The following is a 27,771-nucleotide window of genomic DNA, read 5'->3' as shown; positions in this document are numbered from 1 at the left end:
ATTAATTTGACCATACCCATGAGTTCTGCATCTGCAGATACAAGCAATTGCAGTTTGAAAATATAAAAATATTTTTCATCTGTATTGAACATGTATAGTTCTTCTGTTGTCATCATTCCCAAACAATATAGTATGACAACTATTTGCATACTTTTTACCTTGTACAAGATAATGAGGTAATAAAGTGTGTTATGGATCTATGCCTAATAACAAAACTATCAAAACGCTCTTCCAGGACCACCATCTTGCATGAAATGTTACCATAACTCTGTGCAAAAGTACTTCTGTGAGGACATTTGCACAGTAACTGTTAACCTTGGACTGATGCCTCCTTTGTTACTGACTCTGGTAGCCAAGGATAATTGTTTCAAAGTAATTTAATCTTCTTCCTTTTACCTCTAAAAACCCTTGTTTTCCTTTGCCCCTGAAGATATGCTCACACATCTGGCCATTACAATTTCCATTCCTGAACAAATTCATTATCTTTGAAGAATCTCTTTCTGCTTGTTATTTTAGGTTGACAATAGACTACTGAAAAATGGTGTTAAGAGATTTTAAAAGACCATTTATTTCACAAAGGACAACAGAAATGGAGAGATGGCAGAGGAGGAAAGTATGGGTTTCCAAAGTGTAGTTTACTTGATTGAATATGTAGGATTTCTTTTAAATTTATTGATTTGGTGATTACATAGTAGCGATACCCTTGACCAAAACTCCAGGAAAAGGAGTTTTTTGGTTGTTTTATTTATTTATTTATTTACTGACAGGGAGGATGGAGTTTTGGAGGCACTGAGGTTAAAGTTGTTTATGGAGAAAACCAAAAATTGGATATATGTCTTTGGAGTTTGGAAAATTGTGTGTGAATGTAAAGCACATTAATACTGCGTTGACAAAATGTTAGTCATACACTTAAGAAAATATCTTTTTAACCCAAGATCAAAAATATAGCTTTTTTATTAATGTTATCAAATTCCAGAACAGCTGAGAAGTATTAGTCATTTTGAAATTGTAAAAATCCCTTAGTATTTGAAAAAGAATATTAGCAAAGCATTTATATTATATGTAACCTGACACAAACTAGATCAGCAAAAACAATTCCTTCCTAGCTTACTTGATCATTAGAATACTTGTCGACTGAAATGTAAATATTTTCCCTCCTGTAATATTTCTAAACAAGTCCACAATGTTCTTTTGTGTTTGCTTCTGGTGTAAGTAAACAAATTTTTTTTTCTTAATAAAGGAGAACGATAAAGGACAAAAAATGAGGAAAAATGAGATGTCCTAGAATTTTTTAAATTTTTGTCAACATCTTCTGCAATAAAAAGCAATCACGGATTTGAGAGAAGAAATGGGTAACCAGTGTATATTTGATACGATTTATTACTTTGATGTTTAAAAAAAATTTCTACTTAAAATTCAATCGGAAGATCAGCTCTTTTACTATGAGGTTCTTAACACTGCTATACAAGGAGTAGCTGGTTTCCTGGTTGCAGAGTAGGAGCTGCACACAGTTTTTTTTGTCCCTTCTGTGCACACAGATTTATCAATCACTGCTGAGGACACAAGTTAATCATGACCCCATTAGCAGCATAGCACCTGAAATCACTTATGTAATTAATGACACCAGAATGATCACGGGGCATTAAGATCCAGGAGCCAAGTGAACGCCAAGGGGAAACACAAAGAGGCAGTTGGGATGGGAGACCAGTAAAACTAAATGAAAAACTAGAAGTCAGAGGGCCTGGGAAGCTCACATTCTGACTGACAGGCTGGGTTAGGAGATAGGACTCTTGAGAGGAGAGGTGCCCAGAATCATGGGAGAAAGAAAGAGGTGGAGCCTATGTGGATAAAAACCCAGACCCCAAGGGAGCCAAGTGATTAGAAAATAGAAAAGGAAGGTAAACATTGAGGGCAACTTCTTTAGTCAAGTGCATTAAACCATGAGAAAAATGTGGGAATTGTGCAGTAAAGACTAAGAGAGAGTGAATAGGTAGGAAAATACTTTGTTCTCTAATACAGTTAGAAAAAAGTAAGAAGTTAAATCTATTGGATTCTTTTCAACAATAAGAATTTCCCGGCAAAGAAAATTCCAGCATGGCAGGGAGTGGTACTTGAGGCTTCTGACCTCCCAGTTTCCATAATGGTCATTGAATTTCAGTTTGTTTCTTTTAGGAAGGGATTGGTCTTCTGTTTCCTTGCACATGGTCCTTCTACTGTTCAAGGGATAAGCACCATTTGATGAGGAAAAGCACCTGGTATTTTGAGTCTTTATGATATTCCATCTCAAAAAGTTGCTAGTATAATTGTGAACGGCACACCTGCCTCACTTTAGGTCAGCCATTCGTGTAGATAGGGGTAATCTAAGGCTAGTGATTATATCCCACAAAGGAAAACAAATTCTTAGAGTCTCTTTGATTTCACCTAATCAAAGTACCTCATTAAAAATAATCAGACAACAATGATAAAAAAAAAGAAAGACAGCAAGCAAACCAAAACAAACAGTAGTTTGTTCAGATGTGGTGGGATCTAAAATTTTTCATAATCTGATCTTCTTCCCCAGCTTGCTTCATAAATTCCCCTAAAGGCTGAGGCACTGGAACTCCTTCAGACTTTAGTTGTCTGTGTATCTCAAAGAACAGACATTCTGTAAATTCAATACTACTAGGCCCGATAGCATTTTGTAGGTACTTGCTAAATTTGAAGCTGAGTGATGCTTAGAATGTTACATTGCATTATGAAAATCTTCATTTTTGTAGCTATCTCCTGATGTCTCCAATATGTCACACAAATACAACAGAAACTGAATCTGCAATACCTAAGGGGGGAAAAAAAGAAATTATTACTACTTGCCTATTCCCTCTTCAGATACCTTTTAAACAGCAAATTAAAACTTAGTTGTCATTTGGGTTAGAATGAGTTAGTATCTACCAAGAAAATAATGTAATGGAGGCAAAGAATGACAATCTCAAAAGTTCATATTAGAAGAGATGCCTAATATATTTGTTTCAAGAAACTAAACGAAAACAAAACAAAATAACTGAAAGATTTGCTAATTCAATAGTTGAATGCATCTAAGATCTCCATTGCACTAATATGTATTTCTCAAAAGAAACAAAATAACTTATGATATTATTTTAAATATAATTTAAACTTTTAAACTAAGATTTGAACTTGTAACAAGTGTCCTCTACTTTTTTAACACAAAAAAAACAGAGATCTCAACATCATGGTGAATGTAATAAATGGACTACTTGAAGATCGGATTTCATTGTAACTTACCACATCTTTGAAAATCTCTTGAGGCTATAAAATACTATCTGCTTTACACCAATATTCACTAGAGTTCTATGACCTTCATATAGTCTATAACTTGAGGAAGTACTCTTATGAAAGATATATGGATTCCCCCATGTAATTAATAGCCAGGTAGGCCCCTGGAGAGTCACATTGTGAGTGCAGATAGAAGCTATCATCCCTGGTAGCTGAAGCAATTATGAACCAATGTCTGAATTATGTTCTCCCAACTCTCCTGTCAGAGCTTTGAAAACAGCTACTGCTTGGACAAATATAGGTGCCCCCACTTCCACAGTTAGGGATAGTGTACATCAATAGTAGAGGTTCAAAGAATGACTGCAGTAATTTATCTGCCAGTTCTAATGATATAAAATCACCAGTGATATAGAAAACAAGAGGCCTGAATGGATTTCTAGTGCTATGGCCAAAAGACTTCTGGCTCCTTTCAATGAGTTTAAGAAAAACATTTTACTATGGTGACAGAACAGGCCATAATTAATTTTCATGGCTTCTACGTATGGAATGATTGGATTGAATTGACATACATACAGATTTTTCTATGACTCTTTTATCAGTCTTACAATCTCGAAGGTTCTGCATTTTTTTTTTAAAGTTATACACTACAGATGTTAAAACTTGCAATGAGAGATGATTGTTTTCACACACAAATTAGTTTGGACCTAGTTTAATTCAGAAAAGTTGATTTTCGAAACCAAAAATTTTAGAATGTAGTTTTGAATGTAGTTATAAGAATACAGTTTAAAATAGTTAGCTTTTTGTTTTAGTCTCATCTATGGTTAATTTTTTTTTAAGTTCAATTAAAAAGTATGTTTGGTATTTGGCTAACCCTCTCAATTCAAGCAGGTGTTTTGCTAGAATTTTGTAGGCAAGAACAGACGAATTAAGTCAGAAACAATACTATTGCTCAGATTTTCAAATTTTAATACAAAGAAAAATTATTGATCATGATTTCTGCCTGAGTGCTTGCCTGACTTCCTCCCTTTTTTCCTTCCTCCCTTTCTTTCCTCCTTCCTTCCTTTCCATGCTGAGGACGGAACCCTGGGCCTTGCACATGCTAGGCAAGCACTCTAACACTGAGCTACTTCCTTAGAGACTCTTGATAATCATAGTGATAAAAAGTAGGAGAAATTGAGGGTTATAAAAAGTAAATTAGGAACAAGGAGACATTTCTGGAGGAGTTCTGTTTCTAAGTCAAGCGCTTATGTGGTTTGAAGTAGTCGACTTTAATAAGTCATTAGTTTATCTTGTATTTTGACATATACATGTATAATACATATAAATTTTCAGTGTAGTCCTCTTCCTTTATAAAAATGTGAATAAGTGCAAGAGTGCCTCTTTTTAAAACATTCTTTATTTTCATCAGTTGGTTAAAGGATGAAAATTATTACCATGATAAGTGCTCTGAGCACACTGGAAACATTCTATAAACTAGACAGGTTTGTATTTTTAATATTTTCAAAGAACCTTACGTGATATTTAGTCTGAAGTTTTAAACACAAATTCATTACTTACCACAAATATTACCTCCCATTTTTACATGGGCATAGCCATCTACTCCCCATGAACTTCCCCATGAGTTCCGCACAATCCAATATGGAATACCTCCTACAAAACAAAACATAAAATGGTAACAAACTCTCAAAAACTCACATTTGCTATGAATGCATGAATTCTGTAGTTAAATCTTGTTTTCCTATAAGTCTAGTACTTCTTAGGAAAAGATTATCAATGTCATATGATCATTTTCATTATGTTATATTATATAAATACAAGTAAGTCAGTTAAACTTGAGCTGTAACTTGTGTCACACTCCAATCAGTAGAAATATGTGTTTGAATTCATTTTGCTTAATACAGATGGTATAGAATAAAAAATCAAAACAATACACCATTTCCAGGGATTTAGGGAAAGAGAAAAAATCACTCAATATGTGGTAAATTAATTACTGCTTCTCTTTTCCCAAAAATTATCCTAAATATTTCAGATGGAGAATGCACACTCTTTAAATAGGAACATTATCATTATGAGGATGAGGATGTAGCTCAGGGGGAGAGCACCAGTCTAACATGTGCAAGACCCACATAAAGTCTTCAGCACCACAAACAAAACGAAAAAGTCATTATCAAAAATTGGTAGGTGAAACCTGATTGGAAATTTACACATAAATCATTGACAAGGTGGTTCTTGGACACAGCAGATCAAATTTCAATATTCTATGGGTTGTCCATAATCAGGCACAGTTCAATCTTGAAAGCAAGCAATTGTGTCTTATTAGCACTTACCTGTTTTATCAAATCCAGTTATAAGAACTGCATGATTGGCTTCTCCACTAGAGCAATGATGCTGTATTATGCCTCCCAGATAATCTTGCCAGCTCACTGCATCTACTATCACTATTAAAGGGCCAAAGGCAAGAAGTGCTTTTGCCATTTCATCTTCTTGGTCACTACCAAAAGAGGAATTATTTAGGTAAATAATTTAATGTTTAAGGTAAAAATAAAAATGATCCATATATGATTAGGAGTAGGCTGAGTTCCAATTCCAAAAGATCTAAACAACAGAAACTAAAGGTCATCTCACAGATTACTATTTCAGGATTGTATGGGGCTCCAGGATATTAGTAATTCACATTCTTCTTATATTATTATTCTGCTATGAGATTTCTATTCTCAACATCTGTGCATAGCCCAATACAGCTGCTGGTGCTCCAGACATTTAACATATATTTCGAACAGCACAAAGTAGAAAAGAGAAGAAGTGCTACACCTCCATTGAGAAGACTTCCCAGAAATAACATCCAACATTTCTGCACATGTATGCATAGATCTCACTGGCCATAATCCAGTTTTATGGATACATCTGCCCTAAAGGAAGACAGGGAATAGATTTTTGAAGCTGGCACCAACATATCTAGCTAAAACACAGGGATTCTTTTAATAATGAAAGTGTTAAGACTATATATTTGGAAAGACTGCCACAGGATGTGAGAATCAAGAGATGATGAATTTATGTTAATGAATGTCAAATACAGAAATTATAGGGAAGATTTGCTCAAACTAGCTAATATAATTATACAATAGAAGATGAGAGAGAGAGAGAGAGAGAGAGAGAGAGAGAGAGAGAGAGAGAGAAGAAGGGAGGAGGGGAGGGGGAGGAGGAGAAGGAGGAAGATGAGGAGGGGGAGGAGGGGAAGGAAGGAGAGGAGGGAGAGGGGGAAGGGAAAAAGTGCTAAGATTTAGGGAAGTGCTAAATTGTCAGGGCTACAAAAGACCCAATTATTGCTTTCACAATTGTTCTGGACAGCTACCAGCACAATTTCATGTTACACAACATTTGGCTTTCATTGATCTTGCAAGTATGTGATCAAACCATTATTTACCTTTCTCAAAGACCAGCTTTGTGGGTAAAGCACACTGAAACCAAGTTACTGATAGTTCAGGCCATTAAGATAGCATTTGGTAACTTATTGCTTCAGCAAGCCATGGGTGGATTAATGGCTTTAAAGAATAAATAATCCCTCCTCCTGCCCTGCTGGGGACAGTGTCTAGCAAGGACACAGAGGAGGAAAATCATGAATGCATAACAATGGAATTCACTGAAATAGAAACACTGCATTCATATTTGTGCACATAATCTTCTCATCAGATTTATCTTATCATCTTACCTGTCACTGCCACTTCATAATTTTGTATATTTCCATCTTATCTTCCCTAGAATTGATTGCATTGTACTGTGTCCTGTGTTACTTTTGTAGACTAATTTGTAGCAGGTTTCTTTCCTTTAATTATATTAGATAAAACATTTGTTCATGAAATTTGTTTTTGGAGGTTTGTAAGCAGGTGTTTCTAATTTTTGCTCTCCTAAATGGTATTAATTAAGATTATGCAAAGATAGGATATTACTTTTTAAAAATATATAAATTTATTAAAAAAGTAATACAGACTTTGACTTTTCCCAAACCTAAGTTCAAATTCCAGTTGTACATTGGAGTTATTCCACCCACCATGCAGAATGAACATAAGCATAAAATTATATAATTTTATGGTCTGTGTTATGCAACATGCCTAGAATGAGTTATACAATAAGCTTATAAGAAACATTCTTTCCCACATTTATGTCATCTAATAACCAATTCTTTTGAGCACAGGTTTTAGCATATAATGTACAATTTATTGTTTTTAAATTCTTTGAATATTTTGTAACTTAAACATGACATATGACATAATTTGTGTATTACTAGAACACCGGTGTTTTACATCTACTTGAGATAATTAAAGGTACACTATAGATACATCATGCAGATGATCCAGTTATTGGGACACAAAGGGAGAAGCAGAAAGATTAAGAAGGAGAAATATTTTTTTAAATGTAAAATATTATTAATTTTGTAGCTTCAGACATATAACTAGCAAAAATCGCTACTTTGAGCCAGGATAAAGAGAGTTATCAAAGATATTAAAAAAATCATACATGGGATGACACACCAAGTCACCACCAGCAGACAAACATTCCACCTGGGCCTGGAACTGGGTGACATTGTTGTCACTTGACATATAGAAAGACATTGCCTTTTGGAAAGCCGGAATATATTCCAAATAGCATCTTTATTTCCATGATTAGCCCCATATACAACTAATATAAAAATGCACAGTTGCATATATATATATATATATATATATATAGATATATAGATATATATATGTGTGTGTGTGTGTGTGTGTGTGTGTGTGTGTGTGTGTGTGTATAATCAAGCCTTGGTTCCAGGCATGCACTATTCATCTCATAGATCAATAATTTATAGAAACTATAGAATCTTTAAAGAATTCTCCTAAGCTGGGCATGGTGATGCACACCTATAATTCTCAGGAGGCTGAGGCAGGAGGATTGCAAGTTTGAGGCCAGCCTCAGTAAGTAAGAGAGGTCCTAAGCAACTTAGTGAGACCCTGTCTCAAAATAAAAAAGAGTGCTAGGGATGGCAGCTCAGTGGTTAAGTTCCCTTGGGTTCAATCCCTTGTACCAAAAAAAAAAAAATTCCCTTAAATTTTATTGTCATTAAGATCTGTTGCTTAAGCTACATCTTCCATGTCACCACCACTTCCTGATCTCATCTCCCCTAAAACTCAGTGCACTGTACTGTGTCCTATTTTTCTTTTATTTTCTCCATTGCTATATAGTAAATTTCCTTCATTTGTCAGTTATTCTCATACTCTAATTTTGAGTTTTGGAATGCCTCTCTTGGGGTCTGATAAGCAAAGGCTCAGTATGAATGGTTATTTTGCTTTTAGACTAGATGATGTTATCTGTGTTATGATCCCCCCACCCCCGACACACACACACACACACACACACACTTAGATCTTTTCAGTTTCTGCATGATGTTTTATCAAGATTTTGGCTAAGAACTGTGCACTGAAATGACATTTTCCTCAAAGCCTGCAAACAATGACCTCTTGATCTTAAGAACAGAGAGGAGGAAACAGGTTAAGGGCTGGACAGATCCAAGTCCTCGCCCAGCCCTACAGTTTAACAGCTAGGTGACTCTCAAGCCTCAGGCAGACGCACACTTCAGATGGAAATGTGTGGTGAAGTGCCACATTATGGAAAGATGCCTAGGAAGACCTTCCACATGCCATGGCCCTCCCCACTGTCATACAGGCCAGCTGGCTTCCAACAAGGAGACCCTGAGCTCTTTGCCTCTGTCTCTTACAGAGCTAGGAAATCAACCAACTCCTTACCTGCCGCCTCAACTGAGGAATCCTAGAAGCCAATAAGCATTGGCTGGATGGGATGGCTCCATAGAGCACGGTTTGCCTTGGCCCCAGAGTTCACAGGTTAAACAGCAGGTCACCAACAATCAAACTAGTTTCACAAAGATGCCCTTTCTCCAGTTTGTCTCATTTCTCTACCTCCTACCAGAGTCGCCTGGAATCACTTCCTACACATTCCAGCAGAATGCTTGATATTTCCTTCTAAATCTCTTGTTTTTAGTTTTTCCATCCTCTTTGTCTCTCTTCTCTCCTCCCTACCATAAAGTCTGCATAGGGCTTGACCCTCTTTATGGGTTATCTACCTTTTGTCTCTTTCCAAAACCATTCTGCTGATATCCTGTTCTAAGGTCACTTTTTGGTGGTCAATAGGACCTCTTCTTCTATGCGAGTTTTGTCCTTCTCTTAACTGTGGCCACTGGGTCTCATCACTATTCTCCAAACACACCTGACATGTCCCTGCCTCAGGACTTTACCCTTATGGTTGTCTCTGTTTGAAACAATATTCGCCTAGATGACTGCCTGGTCATGTGGCCACACATCTTCAAATATTCATTCAAATGTCACCTTTGTAGGGAGGCCCTCCCTGGAAACATTTTCTAAAATTTCAAACTTCCATTTCCCTCTAATGTTTTCTCACAAGCTTATTAATTTCTCTGAGAAATTACTATAATTAACACACCAAACATATCATTGTTACTGCCTGTCTTGATTGCTAAAATATAGTTCATGAAAGCAGGGGTTATGTCCGTTTTGTTCACTGCTGAATCCTCAGAACCTAAACAATGTTCAGTAAATATCTGAATGAATGAATAAATCAATGAGTTATTTCTTGAAGTCTAATGCTATCATCTGAAGATTGTACTATCACAGAATACAATGAGAGTATAATGCTCAAGGTTAAAATATATTTTTGGCGGGGTGTGTGACTCATCAATAGAGTGCTTGCCTAGCGTGTGTAGGCCCTGGATTTGACCCCCCCATACTTAAAAAATTAGGGTTTCTTCCTTGTTAATCAAATATCAAATGCCAGTGATATTTGCATATGCTCTTTATCTTCCTGCTAATTCAGACTAGTGTATTTTATTTTCCTTCTTCTTAACTTTTTCAATTTGCTACCCATAACAGGGAATCCCCTGGATCTGTTCCACTCACATTTCAGAAATGTAATTCCTTTTGCACACATTTCCTTCTACCTCAAGGAACTGGCAGATTACCAAGGAACACTTTTTCACTTTGGGAAGGGCATACCTTCACCTCCAAAGGAGACAGTGATCAATGTACACAGTGAGCCTGCACATTCTATCATAGATGCTAGATGGCTGGCCAGAAGTGGAATTAAGGCTGTCTCATGTGTGGTTCCCAGAGCTACCCCCAGGCCCCGGTTCAGACAGGAGCCACATGACAATCTGCCAGTCCTCTGGCATACTTAGCTTATTTAAAAGGCTTACATATTGTTCAAGGATTAATTTCACCCTTGGTTTTCTTCAGATCCCATGGGTAGATACCATCTGGATCAAGAAAGAGATTCTTTTATATTTGGGATCAGTTATCTAATCCAAATTTCATTTTATTTCCTATTTTTTGTTTCAAAATTTGGTGTAAATTTCTCATCATAAGTGAAACAGGAGGTGGCTGAGTTTTCCTGGGCCCTTTTGCTCCTGAACTTTTTTTTCGTACTCCACTGAATGGTCCTAGTGATTCTCTGCTCAGCTTTGTATTTTCATGTGTTTTTCAGGCATACTTTAAGGCCTGTTTTCCCCTAAACCTATCCCAAAGTTACCTTGCCCTTCAGTCTCTGACACAAGAGCTTTCCCACCCCATCTTTGTCCATGCCGGAACTCCCATGGCACTCATACTGTGTGCCACATAATTTATCTTCAGTATTACATCTTCACCTCTTGTTTTTAATCTGAGAATTTTGGTATATTCAGAAAAAGTTTCAGTTTTCTAAATAACTGAAGCCTTGAGAAATACTGGTAAAATAGAAGGTGTTCAAACAGTGCTTCTTGGTGTATAGCCTACCTGATGTTAGCCAGAGAATCTACACAAAGTGATTTTGAATTGATTCAACAGTAAGACTGAAATATGCCCATGGCATTATAACATGTAAATTTGGTAAGAAGTATGCTGTAAATATAAATTATACCTTAAGCTGATTTAAATTTGTTAATTTGAATTTGGTATTTCTAGTTTACTGGCATCTGGAAAAATAAGATTACCTTTAAGAAACATCTTATAACACCCCATTATGACTGCCAGTGAGACTGTCTGGTAGAAAGTAGGTTCTAAAGTAATTAAGAGTATGTAGTAATGTCCTTAAAAATCAAGGGGTCCCAAATATCCAGGATATCATACATTAAGAACATGTAGAGAGGGGCTGGGGTTGTGGCTCAGTGGCAGAGAACTTGCCTAGCATGTGTGAGGCACTGGGTTTGATTCTGAGCATCACAAATAGATAAATAAAATAAAGGTTCACTGATAGCTAAAAAAAAAAAAAATAGAGAAAACCAAAATAGGATGTTTACCTGAAGTCATATGCAGAATAACCTCTGATTGAAACTCCAGAATGTGAACTGGAAAAGTAATGACACAGGCCGTTGTGGGCTTTAAACGGGTATTCTGAATCTCCCACCAGTTTTACTTGAGTCTAAAAGAAAGCAATCACCCAACATGTTCATGTGTTAGTTATTTTGAAAATCAAAGAGAACTTCAGTTGTCAAACCAGGCTCATGTTCACACCACCATCATATGGGCGCACTTTGGGTTCTTATGATCTTAAATCCTAGGTTCTTGTTGTAGACATCCCGGACAACTAGAATCAGCACAGTTCTTTCTCTTCTACTCCTGTTTCTCTTGTATGTTTCCTCCTTAGAACTAGCACCCATCTGCTAATAAAGTCTCATCATCTTTTTTTGGGGGGTACCATATGGTAACTATGGTAACACACTTTCCTTTCAGGACTTCTGACTCTGTCAGCAAGTCTTGGAGATTAGCACAGTGGTGCATACACAGGCGATGGCTAGGCCCAGCATTCTTTCCATCACTCCTCTTTCTGCCACTCCTCTAGAATATGTCATGTCATTTCAGGTTGTCTTACTGAATCCTCCCTTTAGGAATGCCAGGCTTAATGGAAAGGAAGGGACATACACTCTATTATTGTCCATATTGAATGTTCAGCAGATCCTGGCATATAGTGATTCAAAATACAGCAAATGTATAATGGAAGGACCTTGGGTTTGGGGAATTCTAGCTTGACAAGTTCTTATAAAACTATATTAGAACCCTCATTGGCTCGTTTCATGTGGTTGATGTTGGATGTGGAAAAATATCAGAGAGTATCCATAAAACTGAGAATACTGAACAAAGCCCTGAAATTGGAGGGAGGGGATTTAAAGTGCAGTTCTGGCTCAGTGATTGACTAGGAAACATAATCTTGACCTTCGGGTCTCATCTCATCATCAGAGTTACAAAATTAGTTGATCTCTATTGTCCCTGTAACTTTCAGAAATCTTAAAGAAATGAGTAATAATATACTCTAATTACTTTCTGGGGCTTATGTATTATGCAATCATGCAAAAAAATACCTATTAAGAATTGTTAATCTTGGTGTGGTGGTGCATGCCTGTGATCCCAGAAGCTAAGGAGGCTGAGGCAGGAGGATTCTGAGTTCAAAGTCAGCCTCAGCAAATGCAAGGTGCTAAGCAACTCATTGAGACCCTGTCTCTAAATAAAATACAAAACAGGGCTGGGGATGTGGCTCAGTGGTTGAGTGCACTGAGTTTAATCCAGGTGCTACCCCCAGCCAAAAAGAGTGCTTAGACATAAGCATAAATGTCCTTCTGAAAACAAATTTCAGATAAGATATTTCATCCTTTGATATCTTGATGGCTAATTTTCCTAGGAGCAAGTACTTTTTAGATCCTCTGATTAATTTAAATTTTGGTCATCTACTTTTTTGAATATCGAAACAACATTAAATATATGAGAGTAATTGAATTTGGAACACACATTGAACAAGAGAAGAGGAAATCAAGATTCAAAAGGCTGAGAGACTAGTCACCTTGTTCAACCAGTTCAGAGCACTGACAGGAGAGCCTCCTTCACAGCCGTAGTTATTATATGAACAGTCAATGACTTGCTGCACACTCAGGTCTTCCAAAGGCTTCCCTATTATGGCATATGCTGATTCCACTGCACCCACCACACTGAAGGCCCAGCATCCTCCACACTGTTCAAAAGTAGAAAGACAGGTTGTATTTATTATGTAGTAATGTCCAAGTCAAATTTATCAATGTTTCTAAATATAACAACTTATCAAATCCAGCAAAGGTTCCAAAATTTGGAAATCTACAAAATATACATGACCATCCTCTGAATTTTCAAATTGAGAAAGAAAAGAAAACCAAAATCCTCTTTGAGCATCAACATCTCTTAATTGAAGCTGAATTAGTAAGATCATAATTGTAAATCAGATGATGCAAGATAAAGTGAAGCATTAGAGATTAAGAAAACACTTGGCCTGATGATCTTTTAAAAGACTAACACATTTTTAAAGTTTTTTTTTAGTTGTAGATGGACACACTATCTTTATTCACTTATTTATTTTTATGTGGTGCTGAGGATCAAACCCAGTGCCTCACACAGGCAAACACTCTACCACTGAGCTACAGCCCCAGCCCAAGACTAGTACATTGACTGAGCATATAACTTCTGTTTATAAGTGGCTCCACTCCCAGACGCTGTGTACTGACTTTCACACTACACCTCAATCCTTCTTGCTTCCTCCCCCCCCCCCCCCGGGTGCTCTGCTTCTTTGTTCATACACCACCTCCATCCCAAGGGTTGAGTCAGTGATGAGAATGCATGTTATACTCATTGTGCAATGGAAACAGGAGTTGAAGGAATTACTATTAGGACGATCAAGATGCCAGCAGATACCTATTAGGTATGCATACCATTAGGTATGTACTTGAAATATCCTAATCATACAAACCTATATTAGTCATTCCCCATATATTGGCTACCATTTTTGATAATTAATGGGTCTATTAGCTTGCTTTCATTTCACAAAAAAAGAACAAAAGAATAAAAAGGGCTGATCCTAATAGAAAGGAAGGGGACAGAAGGAATGCAATTAAGGATCACATTAAAAGAGGATGATTCACAGAAAAGGCAAAGAATACACTAGAATTTAAACTGGACAGAACTAACTTAATGATAAAACCAAGTGATATAGAGTTAACATAAAAAAAGAACAACTGGGTGCCTTTGTGGAATGATATTTTGAACAACCTTAGGATGCCAGTGCCATCTGTTAAGTGACCTTTTAGTATGATCTCTAAACCTTGAGAAATGTGAGTACAGGTTGCTGACACCATACCAATAGCTAGCTTTAGTCAAATCACAAGGCAACTCCTACTATCAAAAATCTCTCCAATAGGTTCCTTTTAAAAGATTCATAATTAAAAGTCCCCCTCCAATACAATGTGAAACTTCTTGGAAGGACTGAGTTGTTATGAACCCAATCATAATGCAGATGATTTGGTCGTAAAATTTAATGCACAGCAATAAATACTGAATTTGAGAATGAATAAAATTCATTCTAAATTGATAGCCATTGAGAAACTTCCGGGTCCATAATACTTTTTACACAAGGGATGGCTGAATGACCTGTTGAGGTTTCCATTGTAAACAAACAGAATATCCCGTGTGGTTGGGGCTTCACTTTCCCTGGTGGCCTGCATTCCCTGTGTCTTTGGTGGGGTGCACAGGTGTAAGGAATGCCAAGCACACATACACACTCAGGGAGCATAAGGTGGATTGCTACCTGCATTGCAGGTCATGCCCATGCACAGCCAGTGTTACCATTTCCCTTCTCATTTGGGATCACCCTCCTTCTACCACTTCACAATAACCCACAGCTGCAGACCTTCCAACTCTCATTTCCTCAAACACACGTGGGGTCTTTTTCAAGGTAACTTGGTTATTTATTATAATACTTATACATTTCTTGATAATTCAACAAATATAAAATTGTGCTACCACGTTTATTAGTTTCTGATCTGCTTTAAAAATGTAGCACTAAGTTTTGAAGCACCACAACCTAACCTAATTTCTCTCATAATCCCTGCAATTTTGTTGGACAATTTTGCACAGATGGTGATTTTTAGCAACGTATGTGTCACCTTATGGATGAACTGACTGTACTTGTAAAGAGCACTGATGAACAGCTGTGTGATCTGAGCTCATAGGAAGAAGCTGAGAACCCAGAAGATCTGGCTAGACTGTTGATAAATGTATTCAGTCTCATTTTACTTCTTCAGATCATACTGTACTCCCTTTCGAATCTCTCAGTTAGTGGCCAGGTCTGCCTTCTCCAGCCTTTCACTTGTGAGTCTATAACAGGTGAACAAATGTGAAATATGGGTAGTTACTGAGATAGTATGCTAGTGACAATGGCAATTAATGAGCAAATATACCAAGGAAGATTTACCTTCAGGAAGGAAAGCTTGGGATTGACATCTTCCTCTCACGTCTCAAAGATCCCCTTCTTTGTCATTTTTGGATGATGGAGGTACGATTTTACTCACATAAATGGATCCACCATAAGTTTGAACTTGACCTTCAAGGCACTTTCCAACCTTTAACTAATGAAGACAAGGAAAATATAAAACTTACCATCTCCTGGTTTCTCACTTGTGTGACAACATGTTCGTCCCTCCAGTCGAATCTTAGTGGCAATGACACATTGGGAATGGGCGTCTGTACTTCTGCTGGGTATCTGGGAAACCTGGTAGATGCGCTTCTTAAATATATGGCTGATAGAAACAGGAAACAAAAAAAAGTCAACCAATAGTCTATTATAAGGAGGGCCCTTGGGATTCTTTCTGGAGCATCTTTTCAAGCAAAAATAGATTTTTGGTAAACCTGCCACTTGGGTTTCCCCCTCCCCTCTCTCTTTTTTTATAATATGAAATGCATTCTTCTGAAGGCTACAGAAGAGAATTCCTATAATAAGTTTGGAGCTGACACATAAAATGACTTGTTTGATAGAAACTGGTCAATAACAAAAATGAGTATAATTGAAATCATTTCTTGCCATAATCCAAGAAATCAAGGTATTCTGAATGTAAATGGTACTTAAAAATTTTCCTTTATAATAACATAGACATACATATAATATTTAGTTCTTAAGCTTCAATTAACAGACAATAGCCATTAATTTATTTATCTTACGGTTAGCTCACGGCACATGTTTGACAGTAATTATTTAATAAATGTCAACTATTATTTATTCAATTTACAATTAAACAATTCCTCAAAAATCAAGCAAAGAAATTAAAATCGGTAAATAAATCAACAAATAGTACCATCAGATCATACCTTTAAATTCTTCAGGAAGCAAATAAGAAAACTGATTGACTCCATAGAAGGCAGAGGAGTTTTCATGAGGAAAAAAAGAATTCAAGTATTGATGTCTATTAAGGCTTTCCTAAAAGGGAGAAAATAAGCCATTTTATATCTATTATATCAACTCTCCAAAGCAATCTGTTGATAGCTAACTTAGATACATTTTGCAGGTGCAAAAGCTAACGCTTGATTTATTTCCTGCAGATTATAGTGAAAATTTTTACATGACATCTACATCAGATTTATGAACATTTTGTATGTAATTACAGACTTAAAAAAATTTTTTTTGAAGCTGGGCAATGTATGTCTTATCCCTTAACAGTTCCTCTTCACCACACATTAAGAGCATTACAAACATATTTGGAAAATTCCTGACATAGAAGAAAAAAAGAATTGCTTGGTGAGACAATAATGGCAAGATGTCACTGAGGGACTGTTACCGGTGATTAAACAATTATGAATATGGCAAGTGCCCTCTTCATCTTTGTTTTCCTCAGTGGCTGAGTAGTGAAGAGTGTAACAAGGATTAAGAAAATAAATGAATGAATAAGTCTAATTCTAATTAAAGTTAGAGAGAGCTCTGTCTCATTTGGAGCAAAAAGTTTTGTGAAAGGGATGCAAACTTGAAAATGTTCCTGGAAGATTAGCCAGGGTTTTCTATCTGGAGGAAAATATGTGATCATTATTTATAGATTCATAAACTCTGAATTTTGCTATGATTTATTTTAGACTTGCTGTTTCTATGAAGGTCCTTTAATTTCTTAACACCAACATATGATATGGGATAAATGAGACCTCAGAAGACTACTGTTAAGATTTGGACCTCTAGTTGCCACTGTAAAGTTCATGGTTTGAAAGCCTGGTTACCAATCAGCAAGGTTCAGATGTGGGACTCTTAGGCAATTAATTAGATTATGGGGACTGTAACCTCATCAGTGGATAACCCATTTGATGGGTTAATAATATGAATGGACTACTGGGTGGTAACTGTGGGCAGGTTGCGCATGGCTGGCGGTAGCAGGTCACTAAGGGCACAGTCTTGGACTATTATCTTGTCTCTGCCTTCTTGCTGTGTTTCTCTCTGCTTCCTGGCTACTATAAGCTGACAGCTTTTCTCTACCATACTCTTCTGCCATGATGTTCTGCCTCACCTCAGGCCCAAAGCAATGGACTCACTGAAACCATGAATCCAAAATAAACTTTTCTTCCTCGAACGTGTTCTTGTCAGGTATTTTGGTCACAGTGATACAAAGGGTATCACTAACACAACCATCATTAAATATGTCTCTGATTCTAGTTCTTCTATGTATTGGCTTACGTACTTATGTGTTTATTGTATGTGTTTCAAAAACAAAAAGCAAAAAAAAAAAAAAAAAAGGCAAGCTTATCAATGTTACTCACCACTGTGTTACCCACACTGACACAGACCAGGAACACAACAGATCCTCAATAAGAATTCAATACTTCATAATCAGATAAATGGTATTTCCCATATGTCATGCCCTTAATCATGTTAAGTTACTTATTTTTAAGGAAACTATTTCTAGGAGTTATCACAACCATTTTTTTTTCTTTTTTTAATGCCAAGAAAGATTGTTAATCAATGAATTAATATAGTTTTTGAGTTTCAGGTATGTAAAATAATACTGATGAAGTAGAACTCTGAAGATAATCTGGATCCATTCATGTAAACACAGAACTAAAATGCAAAGCAATTCTGTATGTGGAAGATAGCAGGCAGAAACCACAGACCCACAGACTACTAAGGAATTCTGAGGATTCATTCAATCAACAAGGATTGACCATCTTTTGTGAGCCACAGGTGTCCACCTCAGAATGCAAGATGTTGAGAAGGCACAGGTAAGAACATGGCAGCCATGAGGATGCACCTCACAGACCACAGAGGTCTCCCCTGCTGCTCACTGAATTTTTATGATGGAACAAAGGGAAGCCACAGTCCCCACAGCCTGCACATAGCTAGTGACTGAGCACTGAGGCTGACTGGCTGGGGGAAACATGGAACTCTCTCCCGACAGCTGATTCTTAATGATGCCCAGATGGCTTTGCCAAAGCTTCAAACATCCCTTGTACTGAACAGAGTACAGGATGCTTCCCCAACCTCCTTGCCTTCACTCAGGGTTGGAGTTACAACGCAGCCAGAGAGCTCCCTCTGGCCCACTCCCCAGTCTCTCCCAGGCACTGCTCCTGTGACTTAACCCCCCCCAAAAAAAGAAAGAAAAAAAATAGAGAGATAAAAAGAAGATATAAATGACCAATATTAGGAATGAAAGAACCATGATTACAGATGATTCAGGCATTAGAAAAATAGTATTTTGAGAACTTTATACCAATAAGTTTTGACCTGTATAAAATAAGACACACTCCCTGAAAAACACAGAAAGCTGAAAGTAAGATAAATAGAAAAGTTGAACAGCCCTTAATCAACTAAAGAAATTGAATTCACAACTGCAAATGTACCCATGAAGAAAATTCCAGGCCCAGATGGCTTTATTGGTGAATCTATGCAATTAAGAAAGAAATAACACTCACTTCACAGAATATAAAGGAGAAGAGACTACTATACAATTTACACAAGACCAATGCAATCTTAATTCTGAACCAGAAAAAAAATCTCAAGAAAACAGAACTACATACCAATAGCTCTCATAATTATAGGTGGAAAACCCGATAAAATATTAGCAAATAAAGTCCAATAATATATCTAAATGACAACACATCATGATCAAGTGAGGCTTATTAAAAATGGTTGGTTGTTTAACATTTAAAAATCAATTAATATACTATATTAACAAACTAAGGGAGTAACAAAAATGGAATGTTTTCAATTGCATAAGAAGTTCTAAAAGCTGTTTCCTGATTAAAAAAAAAAAATTCTCAGCCAAAACCAAAAATGACAACATTTCATGATTGAAGAGATTCATGAAAAATTTATATCTTATCTCATAATGAAAGACCCAAAACTTCGTTTCTCAAAACAGAAAAAAGAGGAAGAATGCCTATTCTCATTACTTTTTTTATTTTACAAAGGTACTGGAAATCCTGTTCTATTTGATAAAAAGGAGGAATAAGTAAAATAAAAACATTTTAATAAATAAGTAAAACTGTCTGTTTTTCTAGGAAACAGGGTAATATAAGTAGAAATCCAAGAAAATATGCAAAAATGCTATTTATTTATTAAAATAAATTTTTGCAACGTGATAAGATGAAAGGTCAATGTAAAAGACTAATTGCATTGGTTTTTTTTTTGTTTAAAGAGAGAGTGAGAAAGAGAGAGAGAGATAATTTTTTTTAATATTTATTTTTCAGTTTTCAGCGGACACAACATCTTTGTTTGTATGTGGTGCTGAGAATCGAACCCGGGCCACATGCATGCCAGGCGAGCACGCTACCGCTTGAGCCACATCCCCAGGCCTGCATTGTTTATACTAGCAACAAGCTATTGAAAAATAAGACTTTAAAATTTAATGATTTTTATTAATATGAAAAATGAAATGAATTTTTTAAGTATTTTTTAAAATGAGCAAATTTAATAAAGTTGTAAGATTTGGACATTGAAATCTACAAACTATTACAAAAAAAAATTAAGAGATCCAAATTAATGGTTATCCATACCATGTTCATGGTTTCAAAGGCTCGATATTGTCTATGACAGCGATCTTCCCTGAAAAGATTTACATATTCAATGCCATTCCAATTAAAATCTTAATTTTTTTTTAAAGAAACTGATCACTTGGCAAGGGTTTTTACAGTTTGATACCAAAGGAAAAACAATGTCAAAATCAACAGAATTGACTGAAAAATAAAATAAAATAAAAACTTCAGCATACCACAAAAACCATAAATAAAACTGAAAAGGAAAAGCAAGTTTATGCAAATGGCCCATGAGTAAAAATTAAGAATATTATCATTCAAGTGCCTCTTCTAATGAATAAGAAAAAAATAAAATACCAATAGAATGAAAATATAATAAATATCATCAAAAATAGAAAAACTATTGATTAGTAAATACATAATTTCTTCAATTTCAGTAGTAAAATGATGCTAAATAAAACAATAATAGCATCTTATTTCTGGTTATGAAATTTGCAAATTGATCAAAAAATAAGACACATTCTTCAGTCATAGGACACTAGAATATACCACACACATATAAGTTGTAAGTTAGTACAGCCTTGCAAAATCCTTAAAACTGCACAAATTGTTTAACCAAGGAAGTCTGAATATTGTAATTTATTTTATTATTATTACTATTATCATTATTATTATTTTGCAGTGCTGGGGATGGAACCCAGGGCCTCACATACCCTAGGGAAGCACTCTATCTCTGAGCTACACCCCAGCCTAGAACTTTATTTTAGATTCATGGGTGTGGGAAGTGTTGTAACTCCAAGCATTCAATGGATGTATTTGTGGGCATTCATATGAATGTGCAATTGGGAAGGGGAGGCAGGAGTCTGGCCCCACTCTTGATGTTCCATTTGAGACATAATGCAATATCTTTTCTAGATCATTTTTGTTATCCTATGATAAAAAGAACATATTATCACTGAGTTACTAATGTCATGCTAAAGCCAAAAAACTTAAAAATCAACAAATTCACACATCATCTTGCTCCCAGTGAATTCCCAAGTACCTCTCTTAATCTCCTTGCCTTAGGAATGTCATTTTATCATCCAGTTTTTAGTCATCCTGCTTGTGAAGCAGCTACAACAACACCAAAATAACAATGAAAGAAATGAAATAGTATTGGCTTGTTTTAAATATTCATGTCCCTAATTTTCTACAATGATTTTAAAAACAGTTACCTATTTTTGGTATTTTATTTTATTTTTTATTTGTTCTAATTAGTTATACATGACTGCCGCACTCTGGCTGGGCAAAATAACCGGGGGGTGACAAGCAACTTGTCAAGGTTGATACAGCAGGAGCCGCTTTATTGTAGGACAGCAGAGGTATTTATACATAACTGAATACACAGCTTGACTCAATTTAGCATCATCCAGTTACAGCAATCAGTCATTAAGGAATCCTCATCATCTTAATAATTATACACAGCTTAACTTAATTGACATAATCTAGACACAGTAGTCAGTCACTAAGGAATCTCCATCATCTTAATGGCTCGCTGGTGTTACTTCTCAAACCACTCCTCTTGGCAAAGTGCCAGGTGCCATCTTGACTTGTCTGTGGCCCCCAATACATGACAGCAGAATGCATTTCAACTACTTATTGTTCACAAATGGAGCACAGCTTCTCATTTCTCTGGCTATACAACTGTCTCTCCATATGGACACTTTCTTTGTACTGCCACTTTATATATAGTTCTTTGATTTATGTCAGCAGCACCCATATTTTCAGGGCCTGTGGAAATGTCACTCTCTGCCACTTGTTTAAGTAGAGGTCAGCTTCTAAAAGAATTGCATTTGTTAGACTTGAATGTCATTTCAGTGCAATTACTCCTGTCACTTCAGATCTCTCATGGTCCATTTCAGGGCTACTCAGTATTTATAATTGTTGACTTTTTGCCAAGAGCAAAATATTCTGAACCCCAAAGTGTGGTGCTTCTCCTTCTCCCTACTACCAATCTCTACCCACTTTTGATTCTATCAGGCCACTAATAACATTAAATGTAATTCCTTGGAAGCTTCTGAACAAAGCATAATTCTCTTACACATCTACCTACACCCCCCCCACCCACACACACACACATCCATTTATGGATGGAATTCTCAAAACCCTTCTTAGCCGGCAAATTGAAATGTCTTACTGTTGCAATACAATCTTTGGCTATCTGCTCATTTTCTCTGAGTTTTATCTTTTTCATTGACAAATGAGGTAATTCTAACCTGACAGAATGTAGGGGTTAAATAAAATAATGTTTGGAAAACAGTACAGTGGCTGGCAGAGTAAAAGTTCAATTTAAATATCCTCATGCTAGATCTTCCTTGGGTTTAAACATTTGGATTATAGAAAATATCATTCAAAGATCATTCTTTCAGTTTTATTTGGGTTAAAGTGGAGCAAATTTTTCTCATGGTATTAGAAACGAGGAGTAATTATTGAATAAAAGCAATCTGTTACTTTCGTAAGAAAATCATATTATCAGTAAAGTATATCCAACAACATTTATTCTCCTCTTTGCTGTAACAGTAGGACCCACATCAAATCCATCCAACATGGGGTTCACATTATTTAAATTTTAAAAAGTCCTTTATTTCATTTCTTGAATTATCTGTTCATTCAAGTGATTTTCCTGGTTGACTTGGATTCTGGCTGTTAAAGCAGACTGCACAAAAGCATCACCAACTGTGAGTGTATATTAGCTTCATGCCCCTCATATCAACCACTTACATCATAGGATCAAGTGTAGAAAGTGATTAATTAACATATGTCTTAACATAGGGCAATAGAGGACATAACAGTGAGCTACTATAGAGTTACTATCTCTAAAGTCTTAAAGATATTAAACTGAAAGACCTGAACCTTTTTCTTTTATTATTTTTTTAATTTGTTTTTAGTGCTGGGGATGGAACTGAAGGCCTTGAACATGCTAGGCACATGCTCTACCACTGAGCTACACCCTCAGATCTGAACTTTAATATCATCTAAGAGGGAAAGATGGAAAGATTTGAGGAACATACAGGAAACTTCTCATTAGTAGTTGTAAAAGGTGCAAAAGTTTGAAAATCAGATAGCTCTTACATGTGAAAAATTAAAGCTGATAAACCACAACAGCCTTTAAATAGAAGTGTTAAAACAGCTACCTTCATATACTTTTTGTTTTATTTTGATGTAAAAGGGATTAATTGATTTACAAGCAGAGATGCCAGATTTCTTCCTGGAAGGTGACTCAGGGTTGGTTGAATAACTTGAGTAACTTAACCCATTATTATAAAACTAGTGAAAACATGTCCTCCAGATGGTAATACATATCCTCTTTCCTAAATCTTAATCAACACTACACTCTGATCCTTTAAAATACTGATGATAAAGCTACCTTTATAGAGATTCTAAGAACTGGAATTTCAAGTTGTCTCTGTGTATGTGTGCATGTGTATTTAGAAGTGTGCTCATGTGGTTGAATTGATCACATATTTGAAATAAAATTTAACTGTGAGATATCCCCAAGCAACCTCTTCAGTTTTCTAATTTGCTGCTTTGCAGATCTACCTAAACTGTTTCATTAATGCTCTGAAGTTCTTACCCACCCACAATCACAAAGGAAGAGTAAAATAAGAAACAGGAACCCTTCAGTTTAGTAATGATTAAAAAAAAAAAAAGATACTCCACTGATAAGAGAACAGAAGCAGTGGAATATGGAGATTAGACTCAAGTTTTAAAATTCTTTAGAGAGCAACATTTTTCTAAAACAATCAGAAAGCCCTTAATTTCATCTCAGGCATCCTGAGCCCCAACAAACTTTCCAACTATGATAACAACAGTCTTAGAAGTTGCTTTGATTAGGATAAGTTGAGAGAGAAATGGGAAATGGCTACTTCTAAAATTAGAAACCTGTGGAGGTGAGTAGGAGGATTTGGAGCTATTTGGTGGTCCTGAACCCACAGGCTGGGGGAGAAATATCAACTCAGTCTTTCTCACAGACTGTCTCTAAATAAAAGTAAATTAAATAATGCATTTTTCTTGCATTTATTCAACTGTCTCTTAGGGGAGTAAACAAATCCTTTAACACCAATTGTTGGTCTTTTTTGTTTTTGAAAAAGAAAGTTCTCAGTCATCAATAACACTAATATAGAGTGGAAGTGTTTGGAGGGATTGTTAAATTTAATGCAAGTATTTGTTTTACCTGCTTCATATAAATTAATTTAGCCCTGAATGAAGCAATTGATAATATTACTTCTCCTTCACAGAAGAATCAGCTGAGGTGCAGATATACAATCTGCCTAAAGTCACACAAGGGGTGTTTGGTGGAGGGATGTGGCCATTCTGCCTGTAGGGAATCCTCAGAAGAACTAAAGACTTTAAGGGACTTTATGTTTCTTTTATTTACTGAAAAGGCACTGGGGGATTTTATCTCTTTTCCTCATTGGTATCTAGGTTTTCTTCTATTAATGGTGATTTATTTTTCATTAAATACATAAAATATTGTAGTATTCCTCTATGATGAATCCATGCATACAGGGGTAAGTTATATATTGAAGTTGTTAGAGAAGCATAATGTTCTTTGTAAGATCATGTGGGGTTTTTTGTTGTTGTTGTTTTGGGCCTGTGGTAGCAGAGTATATCAGGGTGGGAACACACAGCAGAGGTGGCCTGCTCATCTCATGGCTGCCAAGAAGCACAGAAAGACATAGAAAGGGGCGAGAGTCCCAATATCTTCTTCAAAGGCATTCTCTCCCACCCAAACCTAACTTCCTTACTCTAGGCCCCATCTCCTAAAGGTTCTACTAAGTCCCAAGAGCACCACAGGCTGGTGACCAAGACTTTAGGCCACGTGTCTTTGAGACATGTGTATGTGTATTTTCCCCTAATACCTTCAGGACTTTCACTGCTCACAACAGCAGCTGTGATGACAAAAACCTCCATCCTTCTCTAAACCCATGGTCATGAAAGACATCACTAATGGAGTAGGCCCTTTCTCCGACTCTGGTCTCCAGTTGGGATCTCCAAATATTTTCAATGCTGCACATTTCAGAAAGTCGCTGTGGATCCATTAGCCTACAAATATGAGGGGATCTATCTGCTATCTCCACTTTTTCAAGATATAACTTATAGGTTTTCTCTAGCACGACAAAGAGTGCTTTGTTACTCTACTTTTAAAATTTGATTATTAAAAAATTCTCTTCATTATATATAATTAAACTGGCAGATAAACACCATGAATTCTCAACTCAATTCATAAGTTATTCTGAATTTTATTTGCCACATATTTTAACTCATCCTGCAAGGTCAGAAGAATTCTTCCTAATACTCATGGTTACCAAAGAGACTAGGCCCTTTCCATCCATCTGTGTCCAGCTCTCTAGCCCAGGTCCAGACAAGCCACATGGATACAAGCACTATTAAGGTATCTATCTCCACTCAAACCCAGTACCCTTTTAGCTTATGAATACACTGCCAGTATAGGTGAGGTTGACTATTTTCCTCCTGGGGACTTGGTTCACCAGGAAATGCAACCAAGCTCATGACAAGGCTAGAACACAAAACAGAAAAGTCCTGCAAATATTAGGGGAAAGTATACATACACTTCCAATAAGCAGCATCACTGCATTCAGACTTATTTGATTCAGAACGAGTAAATTTTCTTTTATATAACAAATTACATCATAATAATGACATATTTTAAGATCTTTAAGAATGAGTTAAATAATATCAAATATAGAAACAGCAAGGAAAACTCTAAAGCCGTACCCCTTGCAGTTTCCTCAGTTTCGTGAAAATCTTTTATCTTTACTCAGAAAACTGGTCCTTTTGAGAGTTGTGATGCTACAGTAAAATCACAGCATTATTACGAAAATTGCCTAAATAATCCGAAAATAAAATGTATGTTTTTATTTATTTTCAGAGCAAAAAGTCCCCAGCGCAGGACAATCATTAACCAGCAGGAGTCTGCACTTTGTGTTTATATCAACTTGGATTACAGGAGGACACTAGCGCCCCCTTCGGGAAGAAAGCTGACACGCTTCTTCCGCCGACAGGCAGCCCCCATTTCTGGTTCTTGTAAACGTGCAGTCTATCCCTTTGGAAGCCAGAGGGAGCAAAAAGGAGACGGCTAAAAGGGGTCGGGGGTGCTTTTGTCCATCAACATTTTGTAGCTATATCCATCGATTACCTTGGGTTGACAAGTCCATGGTGAAAGATCTTTTGGTTAGAAATGCATGTTAGAGACCCTGGCGCGTGGGCCACCCAGAACCCCCCCGGAACACGCGGCTCCTAAGCCCCGGGCGCATCACGCAACCGCGAACCCTCTGGGAGCGTCCACCCGCGGGGGTCCATCTTCCCCGCCCAGATCCGGGACAGGAAGGCGACAGAAGGAAACAGGCGCGATACCCGGAAAGCGGCTGCCTCTTGCTCGCGGCTCCGCGGCCAGGTGCGGATGGCGTTGGCGCGGGGACCCGCTTCGCCGCGGCCCAGGAGGCACCAGAAGCTCAGAGTCCAGAGCCACCGCGGCGCCCGCGGCCCCATCCCGCGCGGAGCTCGGCCGCTGCCCTCGCGGCGGCTTTCGCTTTCGCGGCTCCTCCCCATCCGTGGGCTCGGCCAGCGGGAGGGGCCAGCGCGGTCCCGGGTCCCGGGGAGGTGACCCTCCGTGGGCGTCCCCATGGCTCCTACCTGGGACTCCAGAGAGCTGGAAGCTGTTGGGATTCTTGCTGGGGTTTTTATTTTATTTGTAAATCTTAAAGATACTCAAGGACTTGACCACGCGCTTTTGAGTGTCAGGGTTTCCCCTGGGAGCACGTTGTATACAGTAACAGGAAAGGACAACTGCCTTTCCCGCACTTCTAGACGGAGACCCTTTATCTCTCTTCCCTTTATCTCTGATTGATGATTCTGGCTGTTTGTTGAATTTTTTTTTTTTTTAATAGCAGAAAATCTTTTTATTACTTTAGTGGGAATTGATTCTGTATAATAGTTACATACATACTCAGAACCTAGGAAACTTAATTTGGTTTTTAAATAATATTTTTAGCAAATAACACAAATATAATATGAATTCCTCTTAGGTGATGTTACATATTGCACTGCATTTTATAGATATAATTTTTTTGCAGAAATAAGGATATCAATTTGTTTTTTTTTGTTTTTTTTTTATTGGTTGTTCAAAACATTACATAACTTAACTTGGCCCCATTTTCATTTCTTTCCATGATGCTTTGCTAATATTCAAGACCTGAAATATAGTGCGTGAACTTACACGGAGGCATCCATGAAGCCAATTTTTATAAACACGTGACAAAATTTTACGGTTGTGCGAAAATAAACAAGTGTTCATGTATAATGTTGTGGACCTTCCTTTTTACAAAGGACAGAGATGGCACCTACTTCTTAAGTTTGTAATGAAATTTTACTTAAGTTAATCATGTCAAGTGCTTTATAAGTTACCTGATACGTTTTAAGAGCTGTTAGCTGTCTCCTCCGGAAGGAGAGAGCATGCTTCTTCTTCATACCGGCTTTATTGGGGATCCCAGAGAAGTTTCAGAGAGTCCTGCCTAGGTCCACCTCTTGACTTTTGAGTGACAACATGATGAAGTCAGGCTTGCAAGTACCCACTGCTACGACAACTCAAGGTCACCTTAGCCCA

General features: G+C 36.9%; 1 protein-coding gene across 1 annotated transcript; it reads right to left on the bottom strand.

Moving 5' to 3' along the window:
• Positions 1–544: 544 nt before the first annotated feature.
• Ctso (cathepsin O) lies at positions 545–26,700 on the bottom strand. The gene is made up of 8 exons (XM_046458794.2): positions 26,523–26,700; positions 16,467–16,575; positions 15,762–15,901; positions 13,144–13,311; positions 11,609–11,730; positions 5,598–5,761; positions 4,828–4,920; positions 545–2,815 (listed from the first exon to the last, which is right to left on the bottom strand). Exons 1-8 carry the CDS (start codon positions 26,655–26,657, stop codon positions 2,781–2,783), a joined length of 966 nt encoding a protein of 321 aa, XP_046314750.1. The 5' UTR covers positions 26,658–26,700; the 3' UTR covers positions 545–2,780.
• Positions 26,701–27,771: the final 1,071 nt, after the last annotated feature.

The sequence above is a fragment of the Marmota monax genome, unplaced genomic scaffold, assembly GCF_021218885.2.
Source record: "Marmota monax isolate L192 unplaced genomic scaffold, Marmota_monax_Labrador192_F-V1.1 WCK01_AAM20220418_F8-fsc00002, whole genome shotgun sequence".
Classification (NCBI taxonomy): Eukaryota; Metazoa; Chordata; class Mammalia; order Rodentia; family Sciuridae; genus Marmota; species Marmota monax.
The sequence above is the reverse complement of the archived record's forward strand: the minus strand, read 5'-3'. Positions and strand labels throughout refer to the sequence as shown.